At 37.6% G+C, this 23,162-nt stretch overlaps 2 protein-coding genes across 2 annotated transcripts; one reads left to right on the top strand and one right to left on the bottom strand.

The window, feature by feature from the left end:
- Positions 1 to 2,595: 2,595 nt before the first annotated feature.
- Positions 2,596 to 20,627, bottom strand: LOC109055988 (solute carrier family 41 member 2-like). The gene is made up of 11 exons (XM_042738983.1): positions 20,477 to 20,627; positions 18,799 to 19,409; positions 17,997 to 18,104; positions 16,241 to 16,312; positions 15,290 to 15,434; positions 14,950 to 15,096; positions 12,076 to 12,223; positions 11,877 to 11,956; positions 8,959 to 9,096; positions 7,064 to 7,233; positions 2,596 to 3,979 (listed from the first exon to the last, which is right to left on the bottom strand). Exons 2-11 carry the CDS (start codon positions 19,366 to 19,368, stop codon positions 3,794 to 3,796), a joined length of 1,764 nt encoding a protein of 587 aa, XP_042594917.1. The 5' UTR covers positions 19,369 to 19,409; positions 20,477 to 20,627; the 3' UTR covers positions 2,596 to 3,793.
- Positions 20,628 to 21,219: 592 nt separating this feature from the next.
- Positions 21,220 to 23,069, top strand: nopchap1 (NOP protein chaperone 1). The gene is made up of 4 exons (XM_019073212.2): positions 21,220 to 21,400; positions 22,153 to 22,224; positions 22,328 to 22,461; positions 22,561 to 23,069. Exons 1-4 carry the CDS (start codon positions 21,286 to 21,288, stop codon positions 22,750 to 22,752), a joined length of 513 nt encoding a protein of 170 aa, XP_018928757.2. The 5' UTR covers positions 21,220 to 21,285; the 3' UTR covers positions 22,753 to 23,069.
- The last annotated feature ends 93 nt before the right edge of the window (positions 23,070 to 23,162 follow it).

Raw genomic sequence — 23,162 nt, 5'->3', positions numbered from 1 at the left:
GGTGCTTGCAGGGCCTCCCAGGTCTTGTGGTGAGTCCAGATGTGTCTGGTTAAATGTTATATCCCAGCAAGATTTGATGTGGGAACTTTGATGCAAGAGGAAACATAAAAGCATGCCAAGCTTTTGTGCCACATTGGTGCAACAGATCTGTGTTAGGGGCTGCCAGAGAAATGTGTGTCACTCCACTGTGAAGAAAGATTCATGTACGCTTCAGTAGTGGGTTGTCACTTTGGTGTCAAAAGCGAGACTGCAGCCAAAGCCTAACTTCACATCGAAAATCCTGAGCTCTGGGTTTTTTTTCTTGCTGAATGTGCAATTCTCATGCAACTTTGCTACCGCACCTGCTATGGTCGCCTCCGCTCCACTCTCCGCTGTAACCTCTCGGTAATGCTCAGAATACACCAATGCCTAGCCGCTGGAAGTTCATCCTCTGAATTAGGTCCTTCAGCCACATCAAACCTGGCATTGCGATAGGATTTGGGTTTTCTCAGCGAACACGTGCAGGGTCGAGTTGGCACCCGTTCTCTGTCATTATCTAACTTATGAAGGGCTGAAATGATGATGTTGGTAGGAAGTTAGATGTTGTTCCCCTAGGGACCGCTACGCTGTTTACTGCTAATATGCAGGCGTAGCTGAAAACTACTACCATTTGGTTTAATCTCCAAGCTCTAAAACCCAGCCAAAAGACAACAAAAAAAGAAGATATTTTCAATGAAGTGTTCCTTAATTCCCAAGGATGAAATTGGCTGTGGTTCAATCACAGCGGAGAAGATTTTCAGTCCGTCCATTTCCCTAAGAAGTGTTTCTCAGTGCTGTATACTTGATTAGTCCATAGTAATCCATTTGCACAACAGTTGAACTCCTTCAACCCTTCGCTTCAGCTTTAGTCGAGAAGGAATTTCACACCTGAATGGCAGAAACCGCTCTCTGTTGGAGTCGAAGCATGACAGAGAACGACAACTTTCCCTGACATCTTTCTCTCTCATGGCTGAATTTAGCAAATACTGACAATAAAGAGGAAGAGGATGAAGTGAACAATCAAAATGAGTGGTTTGTTAAAGTCCTGACAGTTCACCAAAAAACAAAATTCTGACATCATTTACTCATCCTCATTTCGAAGCTGTTTGACTATTTTGGACAAAATATTTAAACTGCTTTTGTTAATACAATAAAAATGAATGGGGTCCAGTGTGTACCCCACTGAATTTCATTGTATGAACAAAAGAGGCATTTTCCAAAATATCTTCTTTTCCATTCCACATATGAAAGAAACTCATACAGATTTGAAACATCATGAGTGTGAGCAAACATTACATCATTACCATAGTTCAGTGCTGCTTGTACTGTCAGAAAAAGACGAGGTTATGATATAGACAACAGTGAAAATGCTAGTCCTAAGGGCTTTCCAATATTGATCAAGCTTAAAGGAGAAATTTCATCTAAAATGTAATGAAACTGATTTAGGCTGTCAAGGTTAAATTTAAACTTATTTTGGTTTGCTCCTCACTCAAAGCCATCATATGACTTTGAGTATAGTGTATGAGTTACTGTATATGGACTACTTTTATGATAATTTTAAGGTCCTTTAGTGTTCAATATCCTTGATCCAAGTCCTCATAACATTTCCTCATGAGAATACAGAAATCAGGGTGAGTAAATGATGCGAGAATTTTCACTTTTAAGTGAACTGTCTCTTTAAGAAACTTAAGCTGGTTATTGGAACAGGGTAGCTGGCTTTTGCTAGTCCAATGTGGTCTACCAGATCTTACCAGCTTGACCAAGATGGTCTACCAGGTCCACCATTTAGTTGTCAAGCAAATATTCTATTCATACCAGCTTGGCCCAACTAGAGACCATGTAAAACCTTGAATTTTCCAGCTGGAAACAACAAAAACCCACAAAAATCAATGCTAGTTTTGAAAGCCATGCTCTGATTAGCTTCACAAGAGCAGTAAATTGGCTTGATGACCTGTTTGTTGTTAGTGGTGAACTTGAGGGATCACGGTACAGAGGCTGTGGGCTGCATTGGGGGATTGGGTCTGCTTTAATAGAGTGCTAATATGCAACAGCATGGTCCCTCTGGCTCGATTTGGGGGCCGTTTATGAGCAGGCTCAGATTTCAGGGCCCCCAATCCACCACACCGCACAAATAACCCCATTAAACCCTGAAGACAGGAGAGTTCAACCACCATCATTAACATGGCCAGTCTAGACTCCCAAACACTCACACAGAAGCCTTTTGTTTTAGACTGCCGACAATAATATACTAGACATGTCAAAAACGTTGAGGGATAAGTGACATCTGGAAAGTGTTTGTACTCTTGTCGCATTTAATAGCCAATAATGAGCTGTGCAAAAGGTAATTAAATAAATATCTACCCACAGAGGCCATTTTAATCGGTGAATGAAATAATAGCAGGCCACGAAACTGCAAATCAGATTACAAAACATAATTTCTGAGCTTGGCTAATGAGATTTAACTGCTCAGTTTGACAAAACTGCTGACAGGTGGAGTAAAGTGCAAATTTTAGGAGCACACCATGAAGTGCCTGATGTATTTTTTTGGCAGAGCTCTTTGGAATCAAATAAAAACACTTAATGGTTAACGCTTTATTGTTTTCACACAGCAAGCAAATACCTTCTGTTTGAATGTACATAAAGCTTTCTCATAAAAGCGCAAGAGGTTTCTAAACCGATAAGGGAGGTGTCGCTGCCTCCCTGCAGTTGGAAAGACATCATATGCAGGTAATTACAGTCAACAGAATTGAATTAGGGCCTCAAGAGTCCTAAGGATGTAAAAAATAAACATCAAACTGACAGATATTGGACATAAACTTTTATTAAACCTTTATTAAACATTTTGAGTATCAAAAAAAAAGCATGGCAAGAAAAACAAAGAATCCTGCATTGGTACCAGTAGAAACTCTTTTTTTCCCCATAGAAAAATGCTGTTCATGGCACCTTAGTAACAATGTAAAAAAAATGTTAACAGACGCTCACACACTTTATACAAGACTTGTATAAGAGTGTGTTTTGCACATTCATCCCATTTCATTTGGTTGCATACATGACCATTAAACAGAGACATTGTTGCAGACCAAAACAGAAAGTTTGACATTTCCAATCGATACTCAGACCATTGTGCTTCTCTTTAAATGAGCAGCTGAAAGTCTATTCCCTTTTCTCAAAACTGATATATATATATATTAGTTCATTATTCTACACTATTAAGCAATACAAAGCCATACTTCAACTTCCAAACTGCATTACAGAGGTTTATATGAATTGATCTGCCACTGCTTGAGTAAAAATGTGTATACTTGTAATAAGGTCTGACTCGACTGGACATGAGGAACTGGTCTCAAGTCTCAAAAGAGATGATAAAGAGCAACATAAGTAAATAAGCAAAGAAAGACAAATAAATTAAGTACAATCACCTAGGGTTTGTATTTGGTCCATCCACTGCATTAGTGCGGATAAAGAAACCCGAGGGGGCAGAAGTGAGCATTAAAGAAGCTTTTTGTACCGTTCCACGTCAGACACAGCAGAAATTACTCCATTTGAGATGATGGAGAAGCTTTACCGCCTTCTATCCTTTACTGCAAGTGCTGAATCTTTCGATGCAGCTAATAAATCATCTGGCACTTTAAGAAGAATCACAAACTGACAGAGAATTGCTAAGTTTGTTTTTATGCCACATGCCCGATCCGACAAGCGGCAATTCAAGGCAATAAGTGAAGACAGCAAGTACAGAATAGTTTGATCTGTGGGTCAAAGATCAAAGAAAGACCTTTTAGTCACCCACATCACTGTCCTGGTCCCCGATGACCCACAAGAATTGGAAGCTGAGAGCCAGGAAAGCAGTTCCCAACAGGTCGCCCAATGCTGTCAGATACGGTATAGAGAAACTGTCCGGATCTTTCCCGCTTTTCCACATGGAGTGCACCATCCAGTCCGCTATGCAAAGCAACAAGAACACCTGGGATGGAGAGAGAACGCACACAAGAATGCACTGAATATTGAAAAGTGACAGCCAAGCTGCGTAAGCTCTTGCGTAAAGCACAAAACCACGGTCCCTTCCACTGTACCTTTGGATGAACTTTCCCACACACACACACACACACACACACACACACACACACACACACACACACACACACAACAGGAAGCTCTAAACCCGAAAGAGACGGACAGAGTTTTTCCAGGAGTAACAATGTCTTTGTTTATGGAGTTCTTTGGAAAGCTCGTCTCGGAAATGAAACAAGATCCCATTCTTTTGAAAATCGGCTTCAGATCTAAACATCATAAGGCGTTCCATCTAGCGCAGCTCATTAAACACCAGCAAATTAGCCCCGTGTTTGTCTTCATTGAGCGTCGCAGACTATTAAAATGCTCTTTTGGATCAGTGCGTCCCAGTGGATGCCAGTTTGTTTGCTTAATGGAGATGTAACATTTCAAATCTTCATCTTGCATTCAACTGCAAGTTAAAAAGATGGACTGCAGCATTTCCTGAAGGCTTTTCGCCTGTGTTTCCGTGCATGTGTGAGCGAAGGATTTTCATTTAAGTGAAATAAAAACGAGGCCTGCCCATTAATCAGGCTGACAGGTCGGTGTGAAACTCTATTTGGAGGTCTGACGCTCTGGTTAACCGGCCGGGCGGCGTTCATTCATATCTGTTATATTAAGGTCAGCGCGAGATGGTTAAAAAGCCATTCGCTCTCTGCTGCAGATTTTAAACTTCAATTTAGGTAGCGGGAAATAAATGGCTGTTTTAAAGGCTATTAATTGTGCCTGCCAGGCAAGATGAGTTTTGTGACATTATTTCAATAATTAACCTTGCATGTGTTTCCGTGTGCGAGAATATCAGAACATCGACCTTTCCGTGGGGGATTTTGCATGGCATTTTCTTTCCGTATCGCTCTTGTTAAGGGTTCTATTAATTAATGATTAAACTGTTAGGAAGGGAATGCCGGAGGCCTTCCGAATAGCCGAGGAAATAGATGGTTTGCTAATGTACACAAGCCGTTGAGGCCTCACAAGATTAGCCTTGTAGTTCCACCCTGCGCAAACACACGGAAACACTTTTCCATCACTCATAAAGACAGAGAAAGCAGTCAGAGATGTTGCATGGCTTTCATATTTGTCCACACACACACACACACACACACACACACACACACACACACACACACACACACACACACACACACACACACACACTTGCATTTGTGGTTTACGGGGACTCTCCATGGGCGTAATGGTTTTTATACTGTACAAACTGTATTTTCTATTGCCCTACACCTAAACCTACCCCTTACATAAAATTACTGCCAATTTTTGAAGTTCATAAAACACTGTTTTGTATGTTTTTTAAACCTTTTGTTTTACGGGGACACAGGAAGTGTCCTCATAAACCATGTTTACGCTGTAGTACCCATGTCATTATACACATTTGTGTCCTCATAAACTATATATACTGTACCAGTTCACACACACACACACACACACACACAGGTTTACTTGGCTATCTAAATGAGGATGTATACACTTCTGTAGTTTTATATAAAGCTAATTATAATCATTACAGACAGAGTATATAATGAGCACCTAAACTCTATTTGAGGTTCCCTTAAGGAAGGTTGTGTCAGATTTAGCTCATAAACCAGCTGGATTCTATGGATTGTGGATTATTTTTTCATTTTTTGGAGGAGGCACTGTCTTTACTGCCTCATCGGAAAAAATGTCCCTGGAGAGGCATGTGAATATCCAATATCCAGATCACTCTGTACAGCATCACCAAAAACACTTAACAGCGATATACTGGGAACTTCATCTAACCTTAGAATAACTTCCTCTAATGCAGACCCTATCAGAATTTTTCTGGAATTCTATAGATGCCTTGTATTTGAAGACTCACAAAGGTCAGAGGTCAGGGGGCCACTTGACATATGTTCAACAAGCCAAGCTATAACTGGTGAAGACTAATAATAGTGAACATTTATAAAAAATTTGAGAAGCATAATTTACCCATATAAGGGTTTCATATAGTATTTTTTGCCCATTTTGTGATAAATATATAATAAAATATTCTATATATATATATATATTATTTTATTGTTAAGTTATTCTTTTTTTTTTTACTTTTTAAGTATATTTTTGTTCAATTACAGTTAAATAAATAGTATTTGTGCACACAAATTTGTGCAAATTTACTACAATCAATTTATACAATTTGACCAAAGTTTGTTTTTAGAAACAAGATACATAAAATAAATATCTGAGCAGCAGTTTAACCCAATAAATGGCCCCACTGAATGCCATTAGAATGTCTCACTCTCTCTCTCTCTCCTCTTTGTGTCTCTCTAATTGGGTTTTTTGTGATGGATTTGGGGTGTGGATGTGAGGGTGGTGTGTGTTTAGGTTAGAGAGGGCATTTCACGTACAATGTACACATACACGCAAACTTCCTAAAAATACCACACATTCCACACGCTCGGAACATGCCAGCCGCTGAATGCACTTACTGAGCTTCTCTGCGGGTAATCGATCTTAATTGCGATCCAAACAATTTATGAAAACACCCTTTTTGGAATAACCAAACACTCACAGATACATACACACCCACCTACACACACAAATAACACCTGCTCGCTATCGCTAATGTCATCATCACGGCTTCATTCAGGGGGATTCTAAAAGGCTTGTAGGTTTATGATGGAAAAAAAAAGCATGTTGTAACATTGTTACATGTGGGCTGCTGGCGGCACATTCATCGCGATTAAACTGAAGATGAAATAGATTCCCCAGACCGGTATCATAAAACGGGTGTCTGGTTTTATGATTATAGGCTGACATTTTTGACTGCTACAGGAAATAGTGCTTACAGCTGAGCCTCAGATAGGTGTCAGATTTAATAAAAAGACATAGTGATGACAGGTTCTCTAAACAGCATGGAAATAACTGCACCGCACAGCCTGCACACTTTCATGTGAAGATGTCAGTGTCTTGACACTCGGATACAAGGCCCCATTCTTGTCATACTATGACAACAAGTCAAGCTCACCTGGAAAAGAGCAGCGGCTAAATACACAACCATGAAGACGGGCGTAAGTGAGGTGTGACCCCTTTCCATCAGATCAATGGTGTACAGAGGAATCAAATTCAGATCAATGGTGTACAGGAAGATCAAATGACCAGGGATGACCAGTAACAGCAGTACCTGTGCTGACCTATTACATCAATTTTTAATATCAATATATAAAATCTAAATAACACTAATATTGATGACATTGAAGGGGTCATGAAATGAGAAATCAAATGTTCTCTGATCTTTCGACATAAAAGGTCGCTGCACTATAAAACCATCCTGCAAGTTTCAGAACTTCCAACAGCTTTGAATGAGATGTTTTCAACTAAGTTATGTGAAAGCTGTCATCTTAAAGCATCCAGTATGAAGACATCTGAAACACGTGAAGCTGTTCATATTTGATTTATTCTATATTTAGAAGTGAATATGCATACAGTAAACATCTCATTAAGAAGCACTACACTTCTCACTCCATTAGCATCCTGTCAGCCCCCGCAGTATGGCATCTCTGTGCACTCAGAGCTCTTGCAGGAGGAAGATTTATGCCCATCTTTCCACATGGCACTGCTAAGCTTGCAGTGGGCACTGTGCCCCTCATGTATTCGGCATCTGGACTCTGTCCCCAGAGTCCTCTTGTTTTTCTAAGAAAGAGCTCTGCATCAAAGCTCCTACATCAACACGCCATCCGCTGCCTCTGTTGTTTATAGGAAGCGTTCTCTGCTTTTCTCCGAGATGGATTGATATACACAAACCACCGTTACACACACTCCATTAAAGCTAATGTATACACACTTGCAAGCCCTCGTAAGGGATGTTGCTCTAAACACTGGTTACTTGTTCTGGCTCTCTTTAACACAGGCTATGAGAACAAATGCTTTCAAAGTGTTATTAAATCACTTTCCTTAAATTTGTAGTAGGGCTGTGCAATATAACAGAATTATCGAAACATCACAAATGTACATATCGCAATATGCATATGGCTACGACTTGCAATTTTTGGGGCCATGAACAAAAGACAAAGAGAAAATCACTCACTGCTCTCACCTAAATAACTTTTGTAGCTTTAATAAGAATCAGTGCATATTAGAGTAAATACTGTGTTGTATTTTTCCTTTTTATTATTCAGTTCCTAAACTCATGTTAAAATGACATTTTTATGTAATGCTAGAGTAAAACACTACCGTTCACTTTCTGAAGTTGTTGTAGGGGTGCTTTCTTCTCACAAAAAGTGAAACATGTATGCTAGTTATATATATTAGAATCAGAATGACTTTTCAAAAATCACCATTTAAGTGTGCGCAAACGCAAGGAATTTGTTGTGGTTTTACAGGAGCTCTTGATGCATACATACATACAAATAACCACATATATATGACACAAGATAGTTTTAGAAATTCTCAGAACTGACTCAGCAACAGCTGAGTAAAACTGTTTCATCTGAGTATGTGGCACTTATAGCATTAACGTATCGCATATCGAATATCGCATTATTTAATGAGTTATCACATATCGCATTTTTCTTCAATATCGCACAGTCTTAATCTGTAGGCCTTATAGGATGTTATGAGGATTTAAAATTACACAAGAGATTTTTAAAAATGTACATACGAGTCATTTTATTCCAAAAATGTTTCGGAATTTCATTTCCACCATGGAATGAATGGTAAATTGATATGTAGTGGAAACGATATTTGTTCATTCAGAATATTTACTGTTGGATATTGTTCATGGACAAATGAAATAAACTAGCAAGTGTACTTAAAGAGTTTAATTTCTAAAAGTCCACAGGGTCAAATGTGGCTATATTTCACTATATTTCACAATAAGGGCACATGATGGTGTAATTTGAAGCACATTAGGGCAGTGGTTGGGGTTACCTGTGCCACAGAAGGTACGGCAGGGGTAGTAGCAACCCTTGGCCTCCTCAGGAACCTCTCCAGGGGTGCTGTGGAAGTGCAGGTAGGTAGATATCCGACTGGACTGGATGGCTACCAGGTTTCCTCCAATACCTAAAATATAATAATACACACATCAGACAAATATATACTGAGAGAACAAGGATAAAAACTGAATGAAAAATGCGGAGAAAAAAAGCAGTATGCCTGTTTCTAACACGTTTAAGACTTAAAGTAAACCTCTGAATAACTCTGATGCAAGTGAAGCTTCTGCAGTGAAATCCATGAATACAGGCTTAATTTTTTTCACTGTCAGACTGGCAGCCATGAGTCACCAGTACTAACTCTGCTTTTGTCCCCTGCCTCCTTATCTCTCTCTTTCTTTCTCTCACACTAACACGCACAGCCCTTCCCCTCTCTCTCTCTCTCTTTCTCCCGAGTAAAGTAGAGTGGTGTCCAGAGCCGCAGTAACGATATGTCACGCCCAGCGGTTCTGGGAGAAGACAAGCAATTGAGAGAGAGAGAGAGAGAGAGAGAGAGAGAGAGAGAGAGAGAGAGAGACAGGAAACAGACAACAGAACAGAATGAACAATATAGAGACTGACTGAACATACACATTCTCTCCTCTTTTTACACCATCTGGTTTGTCACTCTGCTGAGCTAAAACCTCTGTTTTGAAATAGCACAAAACAGAATGGAATAAAATAGAATCAAATAAAATGGATATTTGTAAACAGAACAAAACGAAATCAAACAGAAAAAAACAGCACAAAATACAACTGCAGAAACTATAATTGCACAGAATAGATAGAAGAGAGCAGAGACAGAACCAAACAACACAAAGAATGAATCTAGATTAATAGAATATTATAAAACAGAAATAAAAATAGTACTGAACTGAATTAAATAAAGCAGAACCAAACAATATAGAACAGTAGACCTAAACTGAAAAAAATAAAAAAACATAATAGATTCTTACATTAAACAATGCAACAAAACAAAATAGAACAGAACAAAACAAAACACTTTGACTGAAAAGAAAATAGCAGAAAAGATTTTAGTGAATTTTTTGTGACATTTTAGTGAAGGAAGACACTGTCAAATCCATCAACCAACTGTTGGGGATTTGGGAATTGCTTTAAAAAGCTGTTCCACTCCAGGAAAAACAAGCAAGTGGACAGTCAAGACGAATGAACATTATTAAAAAATGTATTTTTAAATGTATTTTAACCTTCAGTTTACAGCCAAACAGAAAATCAGTTATCTGAATTGCAATAAGACACAGCAAATCTATTTCTCACATACAGCAGTGCATTCATGCCCACAATGGCAATAACATTTCCCATCGTTAAAGAGCAGACTTGAGGGAGAATGATTATCTTTTAGCACAGCTCAGGCTTCTGCACAATTGGACCCAACAAGGTTGTGTTTATGTTTAATGCAGAGGTTACCATTACGCCACACTGTGACACATCACTGTGGCAGTCCTGGAGAGATGCCAGCTGATGAGATTTTGGCTGGGTGTGCAGCAGGGCTCTAGTATGGGCCCATTTGGTTTTCGGTATGTACACTTTTTTGGTTGATATGTGCAAAATGACTTTTTTAAACTGTTCATAATAAGCCCAGTATAATTTTTGTAAACATTATTTTGTAAACATGAACTACTTTTAACTCAAAAATAGCATCAGATGCAGTGTAATAGGCAAAAAGGTCTGTCATGTATAGGTCTTTAGATGCTGTAGTTATAAATTGGGATGAATTTAAAGATGCAACTTTTCTGAGAGAGAAATATCATATATGTTTTACGGATAAAGAATAGCACGCTAATTAAAGCAGTGCCACTAAAAACCTTTATACTAAAAAAAGGTGTACAAAAAAATCTAAATAAATCACACTAATTGCTTGTTGGGCAACCATTCAGCCACTAACCTATCCTTATACTGGGGATGATAAGATAAGCCTGACTTTGCTCTATTTATGTACAACACAAACTATTTTCCAGTACCTAAGTGGCACATGAGCATGTGTATGTTGCAATCATTTAAATAACCTTCCTTGACTCACTTCCTGATTGGGCAGACAAACCATAAAAGCCTCTGCTACTCATCCTATTTCACTATTTCCTTTAGTTTTGAGTCCCTAAGTAACTCCTTCTTCTCTCTTAGAACTAAGAATAAGACCTTTGATTTTGAGATATTCTGATATAAACTTCCGTCTTCTTTCACAGACACATGCACGCAGAGATTCAAACAGCTGTTTGGTGGTCTTGGCGGGAGAACACAGACAGACTGCAGACAGCGTAAATGTCTCTCATTAGTGTGCTTTAATTAAAAATCGTATGGCTCTTTGTGGAGGTAACACGGTCCTGGCTTCCTCTCCTGTTACCACGTGAAACCCAACTACCGCAATTAATGACTTCACCCTACAGCTAAATCTCTTCCAACTCTATTTCAGCTATATTCCATCCTTTGGCCTTTTCTCAATACGGAACCGTTCATTAAAATCACAAAAGTGGCTATATCTGCCATAAGGATTCTTGCGTGACTTTAAATGAGGGTGGTTATTACAGAGATGTTTCTCAGAGGTAATTAAAGTCTAAAAGGGGACTGAAATATCAGCTGAGAGCGCCAATGTGTGCTGTGGACATGGGAGCGTTAAGAATAAAGGTCTACAAATTAAGGTTTTAAAAACGTAAACCTTTCAAAAGACAAGACACAAGTAAGACAAGTAAAAATTGAGATATTGAAGTGGTTTGACCTATTATGCAAAGTATTGACCAAAACGTCAAGAATTATCCTCCAGTATTGACAAGTGCTGTACTATCTGCAGGTTTCAAAGGAAGACAAACAGTGCAAGCTCTATAGAATATGTTTGTATATAATAACATATCTCACCATTGATAACAGGCGTGTAAACCACAATCCCAGCCAGGTTGGGATCAGATACAGTTTTGTCAAGGATGAGTCCTCCAATACTGAAACAGGGAAAAATGTTATTGAGATAGAGGGGCAAATGAAGCTCCACATGCTTTTTCAGTATGTGTGCAAATTCATGGCCAGGTGTGTGAGGTGTGTGTGTATGTGTGTATCACACCTGCTGATGAACATGGCAGTGATAACGGGCTCCCAGCCCGAGTACAGCAGCTGACGGCTGGCAGGGTGTTTGGAGGAGATGACCATCCACAGCGGAGTGAGACACATGAAGAAGGCACACACCAGAGACGACACATACGGGTGAGAGTCTGATAAAATAGACAGAGGAACATCCCAGTGAATACAGATTCTGTATTTATAGTAAAATACTTCTGTAAAAAAAGAAATCACTTTTCATCATTTGATAATTATTCTAAAGTGGCATTTTGGGACACTTCAGCTGCTTTCATGCTCTTAGTTCTGTGGCCAAAAACATTATACAATACCATCTCTAAAAGTTTGAGGTCATTAAAATGTTCTTCTTTTTGAAAGAAATAAATACTTTTGTTCAGCAAAGATGCATTAAATTGATCAAAAGTGACTGTAAAATTTAAATTGTGACAAAATATTAATATTTTAAAGAAATTCTGTTCTTTTGAACTTTCTATTCAAAGAATCCTATTATGTTTTCCACAAAAACACTAAGCAGAAACTGTTTTCAACACTGATAATAAAAAAATGTTGCTTAGCACAATTCAGCATATGATTTCTGAAGGATCATGTGACACTGAAGACTGGAGTAATGATGCTGAAAATTCAGCACTGCCAAACACAGGAATAAATTACATTTTAAAATATAATAAAATAGAAAAGACTTATTTTAAGTTGTGATAATATTTCAAAGGTTTACTGCTTTTATTGTAATTTTAACATAAGAGACAGTAGTGAAAAACTCTGACCACACTATAACCCATTTTTCAAAACTTGAGAGGGATTGACAGCCATAATGGGAGACTGACAGGAAAAAATAACCATGACTGACATCTTGTTGATGACAGAAATCATGTTGTCAGCTGCAGTTTCATTCAAATAGAACGAAATGGAACTCACACTCATAATTTGGTTATGACTTCTATGTGGGGTTGGGGAATATTTTGAATATTCATTTGAAATTTATTCACAATGATTTTGCTGGCAATACAAAACTAAGTAACACTGTGAATACAACAATAACTTTATTACGGTTTTTATTTGCTTGATAAGTTTCCTCTCTATTTTGTCTCAAACATTTCCATAGTTGCTTAAATTTGATTCATTTTTATGTAGCACATTCTTCTTTTTCAAATCAATTCAAATCCTATGACTGATGATTTGTTTCCCAATTTGTTTTGCGGCATCGCTCAAAAACATTCATGTTAATATGAATGTGGCGCCCCGATCAGGACTGACAATCATATTCTGCTGCTGTGTAAATGTAGTACTGACTGGCTCTAATTGGATTTAAGCAGATTGAGGAAAAAAATGATCTTCTTAAAAAACAAATCAAATCTTTTGATGCAGACAGCAATGCGTATTTGCTAAATACTCTTCATTACACATTGAACAGCCTAAATCTTTAAATCCCAAACATAGAGGCAACATCTGTGTGACTATATTTAGTGTGAGATGGGCCTGACAGGTCAGCGGTGTGCACTTATGATGGCAGAAGCCTCTCTTTTTGGCTGGTTGGCATGGCTGATATGGTTTTGGCGTGGCACGGTGGTGCTATTTGCCTTGCCCTCACCTCACTTCACCTCTCTCAGAAAAGGAAAGACTAAAAAAGGAGCGCGGCACTCAGTCTGGACTAGTCTGGGGCTTATCACACTGAGTCATCATGGACTGAAGCCTCATTAAACGCAGCACAAACACTCCAGAACGCTGCACAGGACGTCCCACATGTGACTTTCACACTTTTTAGATGTAGTGTTTGTGTGTGAGAGAGACACTGGTTATTTGGCTATGCCTGTGAGGGCCAAATGATTGAAAAAGTCACCACAAACATAAAGAAGCAAGTTGAAAACCAAATTAAAGCGATCATCAATATTTAAAAAAAGCTCATGAATGAACTGATCCTTGATTGTTTCATTAAGCTTTACAGTGTAAATGAAAGCTGACAAGCATTGACAAAGTTCTAGTTCCACAACTATTATACAAACATAATAATATACAATATTTAGAAATGTTTTATATCATTAAAAGAAATAAATATAAATAATTACTTATTATATACTGTATTATATACAATGATATAGTACATATAAATATATATATATATATATATATATATATATATATACTGATTAATATAAACACACACACACACACACACACATATACAGAGAGAGAGAGAGAAAGAAAGGGAGAGAGAGAGACAGTGGGCCCTGTGTGTGTGTATTTCATGAGAATGTGGATACATAGACCCAGCGAGGTCATGCACTGTGTCACAACACTCTCATTGTCAGAGCCAGACTCATTAGCAGCGTGACCCTACCCATAAAACATATCAACCCCACTGCCCCATAAACTATAACTTACACACCTCACATCTGCTGACACCTGCAATAGAGTGTGAAATGTGCTGCTACGTTTAAGATATATAACTGATCACACTTCAACATGACAAATAAAAGACTGAAATGTAAAAATTTTCACATAATATTCTTTAGACAGCTTTATGACAAATGTATCTAAATGTAATTCACTCAAGGCTGGAGTCTAAAGTGACGGATTCTTGCGCCCTCTTGTGGTAGAAAACTGAAAGCATGTCTGATCTGAGAGAAACCACTACTAATGTATCAAATTCTGACCTACTATCTATTCGGGGCAAAAAATAAATCTCTTTCTGGCTCTTTTACAATTCCTAGTGAGCTGCCTCGCTGTCTGCTCTCTACATAGCTGGCTAACCTGACTCATTTGAGGTTGTCAAACACTGTCCATAATGTACTTTTTAGGTAGGCAGCTCACTAGGGTTTAGAACAAAGCCCATTTCACCCACACACATTTCTCATCTACTCACCTAGGCAGTTGTAGAGGCCCTGGCTGATCCATGCCAGGATGGCCAGGGTGATGAGGTCACCAAAACTGGCGGCGATGGGCGTAGCTACATTATCAGGGTTGATGCCTGTCTTCTTAGAGCCCACAATCACTCCCACCATTATAATACCTGAGAGAGGACACGCATGAGACAGTGTTTACCCCACTCACTTGGAACTGGACATTCATAATGTGAAATGTTACTAATAACAAACATGACTAATATCGGATTGCGATATAACAAGGTGGCCATTATTTGTTGTGAAAAGAGCCGCTTTAGTAGCTACATATAAGAGCATTAGAGGTTAATCTGTAGTACAGACCCTGCAGCAGAGATGCTATGAAAGCTGTAGCAACACTACTGGAACACAGCAACACGGCGTGACCGATCTGGAACTTTCCCTCAGGAATCCAACCCAATATAACTGCCGCTACTGCTGCCAGGAACCCTATTACTGTGGCCTGCACCTGAGAAAGAGAGACAGGCAGAGGTAACAATGGGTTTCATTTATTTAAAAAAATAAAATAATAATAATAATAATATTATATATATATAATATATATATAGATATATATATATATATATATATATATACTATATATATATATATATATATATATATAAATTCTATTTTATTAAATTAATGAACTGAAATTATTTAAATTTAATTGTTAATTATTTCATCTTTATTTTTATTTTCTATTATTTAAAAAAAATAAAATAAACAAAAAATGACAAATATTATATAAAAATGTTATATATAAAATAAATAATATTTAAATATTATATTTATAGACTAAATTAAATTATATTTATTTTTATTTTGTCTTTATTTTAATATTTGAAACATATATAATGTTATTCATGAAGAATTACAATCTGATTTTGTATTTCAATTTCTATACAATGACACCATTTTTTTTCATTTCCTCCACTGTGTGTGTGTAGGGTAAACATTTAAATTTGGGTATGCCATATCCAGGCGGAAACCCCCTAAATAACCCCAGTGCTTAAGAGGTTTATCACTTTAATTACTTATTATTTATACACTTATATAGACACTTCACTTTGTCTTTGTTTTATAATTTACTATTATTTTCTTGTCCATGCAAATATGGAAACCCATCGTCTTGATAAGGTCTCTGTTCCTTTTCCAGGTAAAAACCCTGATGCAAAGTAACCATTGTGAGCATATTTAAATTGACTGCGTTTCTGATGGCGTTTGCTTGTTTAGCGTCTGTATTGTACATGAAAGCCTCCTGAAAGCTCTTACCTGTTTCAGCGCCAAATTCCCAATAATAAGATTCCACTTTTCTATGGGTGAGTCCATTTTCCCCACATTCACCTAAAGACAACAGAATTGATGAACAGGTTTTTTAAATCACTATTGCATTCAGTCACCTGTACTGTCGCCACTAAAATGTGACATATGTTTAATGAACATTTTCTAGCACTTCCTAACTGGACAGCAAAGGTAAAAAGTTGACAAAGCATTGATAAATGATAAATACATGTTCACCCCAAAATAAAAGTAACTTAATAAAACTTAAATCGTAACATTGATCATTGTAATATCAGATGTACTGAATTTAATGTTATTAATTACATTAATTTATATTAATAATTTAATTTATATTAATAAAAAAAAAAGATAAGAAAAAAGCATAACAATAAAGAAAATCTTAATGGCCCTAAAAAGAGGCTTAAAATATTATTAAAAAAATAATGTTTTTTTTTAATATTTTGATTTTAGTATGTGACCAAATTACATCCAAGTGCTGGGATTTGGTATTGGATATTTTACAATGAAAAGAAAACCACCATCTGAGGAAAAGATAATATTTCTTGTTTGGAATGGATCTCTGCCCACAGAGTAACAAGATGGCCGATTCCACAACTGATGAGCCAGTGTGTGTGCGCAAGTGTGTGTGCTTAAGAAAATACAGGAAACAAATGTAAATGTGAAAGAGCAGCGTGTAGGAGAGAGCCGTCTGAGGGCAATAAACTCAGTGTGTGTTTTTCTTTTTTTTCCCCCAGCTGCATGAGGGTGAACAGAAGGCTTGTACTTTCGCCCCTCTCCTCTGCTCGGCCCACATCGCCAGGGTTTGTTTATTCATTCACCTCGAGGGGGGACGACAGATTTGCCATGAGAACACTAGATGCTAAACGGCATGAGCTGAAACCCCTCTGAGCTCTAAAATCCCGGACTGAGGAAAAAAAAAAACACTAGCTACCAAAAAAATAAAATCACAGTCGGTAGAGACTCCAGCGCCCAGAGGAAAGGTCAGGAGAGGAGAGTGGGACAGAATCTGTTACTAAACTAGCTTACGTAAACTACACTTTTATGTTATTGTGCATTTACATATTTCTGCAGTTAAAGACTCAGGTATAAACACACCTGAGTCTTTAACTACAGAAACGTTTAATTTAAATGTAAAATAAAATTGTGTTTTTTGTTTTGTTTTTTTTTTTTTTTTGTGAAAGTGTATATATGGCTGACAAAATGTTCTGTCATTGTGGTTGAAGAGCTGTTATGATATTACTGGTTACATCAGCAGAAGATATGTTTCTGAAATGGACGAAGTTACTACACTTTGATAAAAGATTATAATACATTATTTTTCATTCTTTAAAATATAAATAATGTGCACAGTAAGACCAGTCACAGTTATTAAGATAGTAAAGATGCTGATTACATGTCGTCTTGAAAACCTATGTGTGTGTTTGGGGGTTGGAAATACCTATGGAGTCAGAACCATAATAACAGACTATCTAGTCAGTCTATCACTGACATATGCTTTTTACTACCAGCCCTAGTCTGTGAAGACGGGCACTAGCATGATTCGTCAGGTCCTGACAGGTGAGAGCATGCCCAAAGCGGGCCAAGATCTCATCATGAAGCACTTAAGCGGCAACGGAGTACGTCTTATGAGAGTTGAAAGTCACTTCTAATCAAATTACAGGCACACCCAGTGTAAACTAAAGCAAGGTGCAATTATGTGCAAACAGCTGTTAGTTAGGATACCAACCGCTGTGGAAAGTCTGGAAGCAAGGGTCATCTCTAGGTTTCCTTTCAAACCCAAAAGAGCCGGAACAAGGATGAAGATCTCCGTAATGTTTTTAAATGCTTCCCAATGCTGAAGAAAAAGAGGAGAGAGATTTCCATTAGGTCTATGTGGTGGTTCTCAACCAGTGGACCGGGGCCCACTCTGGGGCCTCAACAAACTTCCAGTGGGGTCCCAAAAAATCTTAAATTATTTAAATTGTTAACATAACATTTTAACATAATCTTACTTATAATGTAAAAATAAATAAATAGATTTTTTTATTAAATTAATTCCAAAAATAAAAACATATAAGATCAACATTAAACTGATATAGTATTTTTTATTTATTTATTTTTATAACAACAGAAGTAACAGAGGTACATATCAGTTTATATAGGAGAGCTTCAAATGTTATCCTCAAATATTGAAGTCAAGAAGGTTGAGAACCACTGGACTGTTTTTTTTTTATTTTTTATCCAGTTTTATTATCTGCCGGGCTAAAATTGTAAGTCCGATCACGTCAACGTTTAATACTTAAAGGGTCAGTCCATCCCTTTTGTGAAACACGAAATAAGATATTTTGAAAACTGCTTCAGTGTTTTTTGTTCAGAAAATGAATGTCGATGGGGTCCAGTGTGATTTTGGACCCCACTGACTTTCATTATACGGACAAAAACATCTTCAAAATACCTTCTTTTGAGTTCCACAAAAGAGAGAAAGTCAAACAGGTTTGGAACAACGTAAAGATGAAAAAATGCTCCCTGTGAGGTTTAGAAAATCTCACCTGTACTATATCCAGTACCACCCCAGCTGAAACCGTCCCGAACCCAGCTAGCAGGAAGGGTACCAGTATCTGTAATGCCATGGCAAGGGGCGACTCTTTGGGCATATTTCTAGTTGCTTGCTGCTGCCCTTCCGCCTCGCTCTCCTCTTCCTCGTCTGCCTCTTCTCCTGAAAGCCTGCCATCAGGCAGCATAGGCTCAGTCTCCACATAGTGTCCATCTCCGGGATCAGACAGGCTGATGGATGTTCTGCTGCTGCGGTCTGAGTGGCGGCGGGGCTCGCGCTGGAACCCGTTCTTGAGGGAATCAGGCTTAGGCATGCCGAGGTCCACCATGGCCAGCCGTTCCTCCTGCAGCGCGGTGTAACCAGCAGGTACCATGGTCTGAAGCAAGGAGGGTATGGGTCTAAAAGAGATGGCTCCTCCAGCCTGAGCTGCCAGACTAGGGCCCAGGGAGCTGAGCACAGCGCCCCCGATGGTTCGGAGGCTCATACTGCAGATGCAAACTGGTTGGGCCCATGGCCTGCCGGACTTCGAGAAGAGCAGCAGATCAGCAGAACCAGCAGATGGCATCCATAACAGCTATGAAGAAGTACTGACAGTATCGCAGTGACCTGATAAAGAGAAGTACAGACGGAAATTCATCAACAAAAGCGTCGCATTCAAGGTCACACCCTCATTATATGCTCTCTTTACAGAAGTTATTTGATCTAGATGCTAAATTGGCAGTTATAGTGTTTAGTACACAGTCTAAACCTTTACTTAAACATCAATTTCTAAGTACATCATACTTTGTTTGAACTAACCTCTGATCCCCTTCGGTATTAATATTTATGGAAACTTATTTCCGCCATGAGATGAAAAAATAAAAAAGGCAACTGCAAATTTTCAACTGACAATTGCATAAATACATAAATAATATAAAAAAGTGCAATTAACTTAGAATTCTGACTTACTTTCTTACAGTTCTGAGTTTATCTCACAATTGTGAGATAAAAAGTTGCAATAACATTTATTTTTTTATCCCATAGCAGAAACAAGCTTCCATTAATTATAAGATGTGTATGGAAAAAAAAACACACAAATTAATTGTCTTAAGGAGTCTGATTATTGTATGAACTGTTCTTTTTCAAATTAACTATCAGAAATTTGACATAAAAGTAATACATAAAACATACACAGTGTATATGTAATAGTAGAATATGATAGAGTGTATTTCAATATTATCACGCAGGCAAAACAATAAACAACACATTACATGGAAAATGTTTGTAAACAAACAATGCTAGTTCTCAGAACTTAGAAAACCTAAAGGAAATTAACAAGTGAAGAACAACAGGTTATTATACCTGTAATATTTGAGATATACGAATATAGTATGCATGTGATGTAGTGGCAGGGAGAGAGGACAGGTTGCATTTCCAGCTGGACAAACTAAGAAAATATGCCAGATTTGGTTCGTGGTTATCAAAAACACTCAATTATATGTCTAAACCTTTATGAAGGTGACTAGTGCATTGGAATCACCCCAAAACATCCTAAAATATTCTCCAGCTGCCTGATGGTAAACATTAATAATTAATCATTTCAACAGTCTAATGAAAGCAGCGCTTTATTTAATGTGTGGCAGATGTTCTCAGTCTCTCTGGAGGGTAAAAAGATAATAAAGGAATGTATGTACCGTGCTATTTTAGTTCCGTCGAGATGAGTTTCAGCTTCTTCTTCCCTGATCGCTGGACTGGAGCTCTATGACAGCGGCGGCGCGTCATCACTGCCGTGCACTGCGACAGCAGCGGGAGCGAGCGCTCATTTCAAAATAAAAGGCTCGTGAGATCACGTCGAAGCACATTAGATTAGAACTTAAAATGAAACTTTTTTTTTTTTTTTTTTTTTTTTTTAATATACCTTGATTTTTTTGTGATATTCTTTAATGTTTTAAGATTTAATGTTTATTTATTTAATGCTTTAATGTTTAATTATTACAATTATTATTATTATTATTATTATTATTATTATTATTTCATCCTTGCCCAATATTGTCAAACAAGAATGTCGTCAAGCAATGTCAGCTAATCAAACGACGCTTTTTAAGAAAAAATTCTTAGCATTTTCACAATACAAATAAATAAATAAATAAATAAAAACCTACCCTAGACGAAAAAAGAAAATAACGAAACAAATGAAAAAATAAAATAAAAAATAAATCAGGCTATTTAAAATTTCTGTTGAGGTTTTAATCTGTGAAAATGCTTTTACCAAAAATTTTATTTATTTTATACTTTTAGTTATTTGAGATTATACACTAAAATGTTATGTTATGTTATGTTATGTTATGTTATGTTATGTTATGTTATGTTATGTTATGTTATGTTATTTGTAAATTCCACAACACTGTTCTCTTGTCGTCCAGCACGTACATCCAAACCTCTAGAGGGCGCCAACAGCGGCTCGACCATACAACACGGAAGTTATTATGTCGTGCAAAAACACATGTGGACACAAGTGAATTTATCTTGTACATGTGAGGAACTAACCATGGCTCAAACACAAAACAGTACCAAGAAAGCCTCTTCTAGAGACTTGCTGACTTGTGGCAACGGAAAAGGTGAGACGTTCTTTGAAAAAAAAAAAAAAGACTCGATTCCAGGTTTAAAGAGAGACTAAGCAGCAGACACACTGAGTTTACGGAGAGAATCTCGTCTCTCTAACAGATCAATTCAGAAACTCTCTTGTATCGCAGGGTTAGGCAACGTCGGTCCTGGAGTTTAAAGAGTTTGAAAAAGAGCTTGATTAGCTTGTTCAGGTGTTTGATTAAGGTTACCTATCCCTGTTGTATCGGATCAGGTGTGATTCGTTTTGTATTTTTGTGACTCGATAAAGTTATATAATACGTTTCTGGTTTCATTTATTGTGCGATTCTTACATTTTCACGTGACTAATTGAAATCTTGAATAATGAAACTTCTTTAAATTTTATTTTAAAAATCTATCATGTCCTGTAACGTTAAAAAAAGCTCTAATAATGGTCTTGAAGAACACTCAAGTAGATTATAATACTTATTTTTTCATGTTGATAGTGTTGGTAATAATACCATTTCATTTTAGAAAACCAACTATAAGTCAATTAACCTATAAACTAACTATAATAACTAAATGAACTTAAAATAAAAATAAGTGTTTCTAAATTAACATTTGATCAGTTGAGAAGAACTCCCTTCAAATCATAATGTAGAAGAAATCTTAAAATTAAACTACATCTGTGCTTTGTTGTCACTTCTTATTTGCAATGCATCATAACCAAATACATACATTTGTGAACGCTTAATCATAAATGAATCGTTAACTTTGATGTTTCCAGGAATCCACGAGAAACTTCTATTAAACTCTAAAAGTGCTTCACTGCAGACAGCAAGGGTCCCCAGAAGTAGTGGTGAGTATGTTCATGTCATCAGTTGTATTTGTAGGTCATATGCTATAATTAGAATGGGTTATCTTTAATGCATATTTGCTGTAATGCATATTCTGTGTGCTAGTCTTGGACAGGCTGCAAGGTTTTCTTCCTCAAATGGCCCAAGCCAACGAGTCTCTCAGACGACAGATGGACGAGGCTCCTGCTGGTTTCTTTGACATTGAGAGTGTGGAGGATGCAGAGAAAGTCATTGAGATGGTGCGTCTGCTCTCACCACCAGCTGTCGCTCATCCTAACATGCCTAATTATAAAAATCTTTCACTTTTTCCATAATAACCGGATGTTTTTACACTGCAGGACGTGGCTCTGGTTGAACTGGAGGATTCAGACAGCAGCGAAGAAGATGAGTCGTCGTCGTCATCATCATCATCATCAGAGGAAGACAGCTCAGAGGAAGAGGTGCAAACCGTCACTGCAAAGACACTCAAACTTCCAGGTGATGGAAAGAGGAAGGCCAACATCCAGGTGTTGGAGAAAGAGGGCGAGTGAGAGAACACATGCTGCAAACGTGAACTCTGGGAGATCGCTGGACTCGCGTCAGGCCATTTCTGTGCCTATTAAAGAAATATATAACCCTTTCACGTCTGTTGCTGTTTGGAATGATTTTATGTCCTGGTGAGCTGGCAGACTGGCTTTTCATGTTCTTTGGAGATGTTTTTATCCAGAGGGTGAACGATTAAAGGAAGAGTTCACCAAAAATTTTTAAAAATTTACTCACCAAGATGTTGATGAGTTTGTTTCGGAATTTCGGAACAGATTTGGAGAAATTTAGCATTACTTGATCACCAGTGGATGCAACGCGAAGTTAAAAATATCTTGATGGTGGATTTGTTTCTTACAAACACACAGCTTTTCACAATACAAGATGTTAATCAATGAACTGGAGTGGTGTGGATTAT

The sequence above is a fragment of the Cyprinus carpio genome, chromosome A4 (genome assembly GCF_018340385.1).
Source record: "Cyprinus carpio isolate SPL01 chromosome A4, ASM1834038v1, whole genome shotgun sequence".
Classification (NCBI taxonomy): domain Eukaryota; kingdom Metazoa; phylum Chordata; class Actinopteri; order Cypriniformes; family Cyprinidae; genus Cyprinus; species Cyprinus carpio.
The sequence above is the reverse complement of the archived record's forward strand: the minus strand, read 5'-3'. Positions and strand labels throughout refer to the sequence as shown.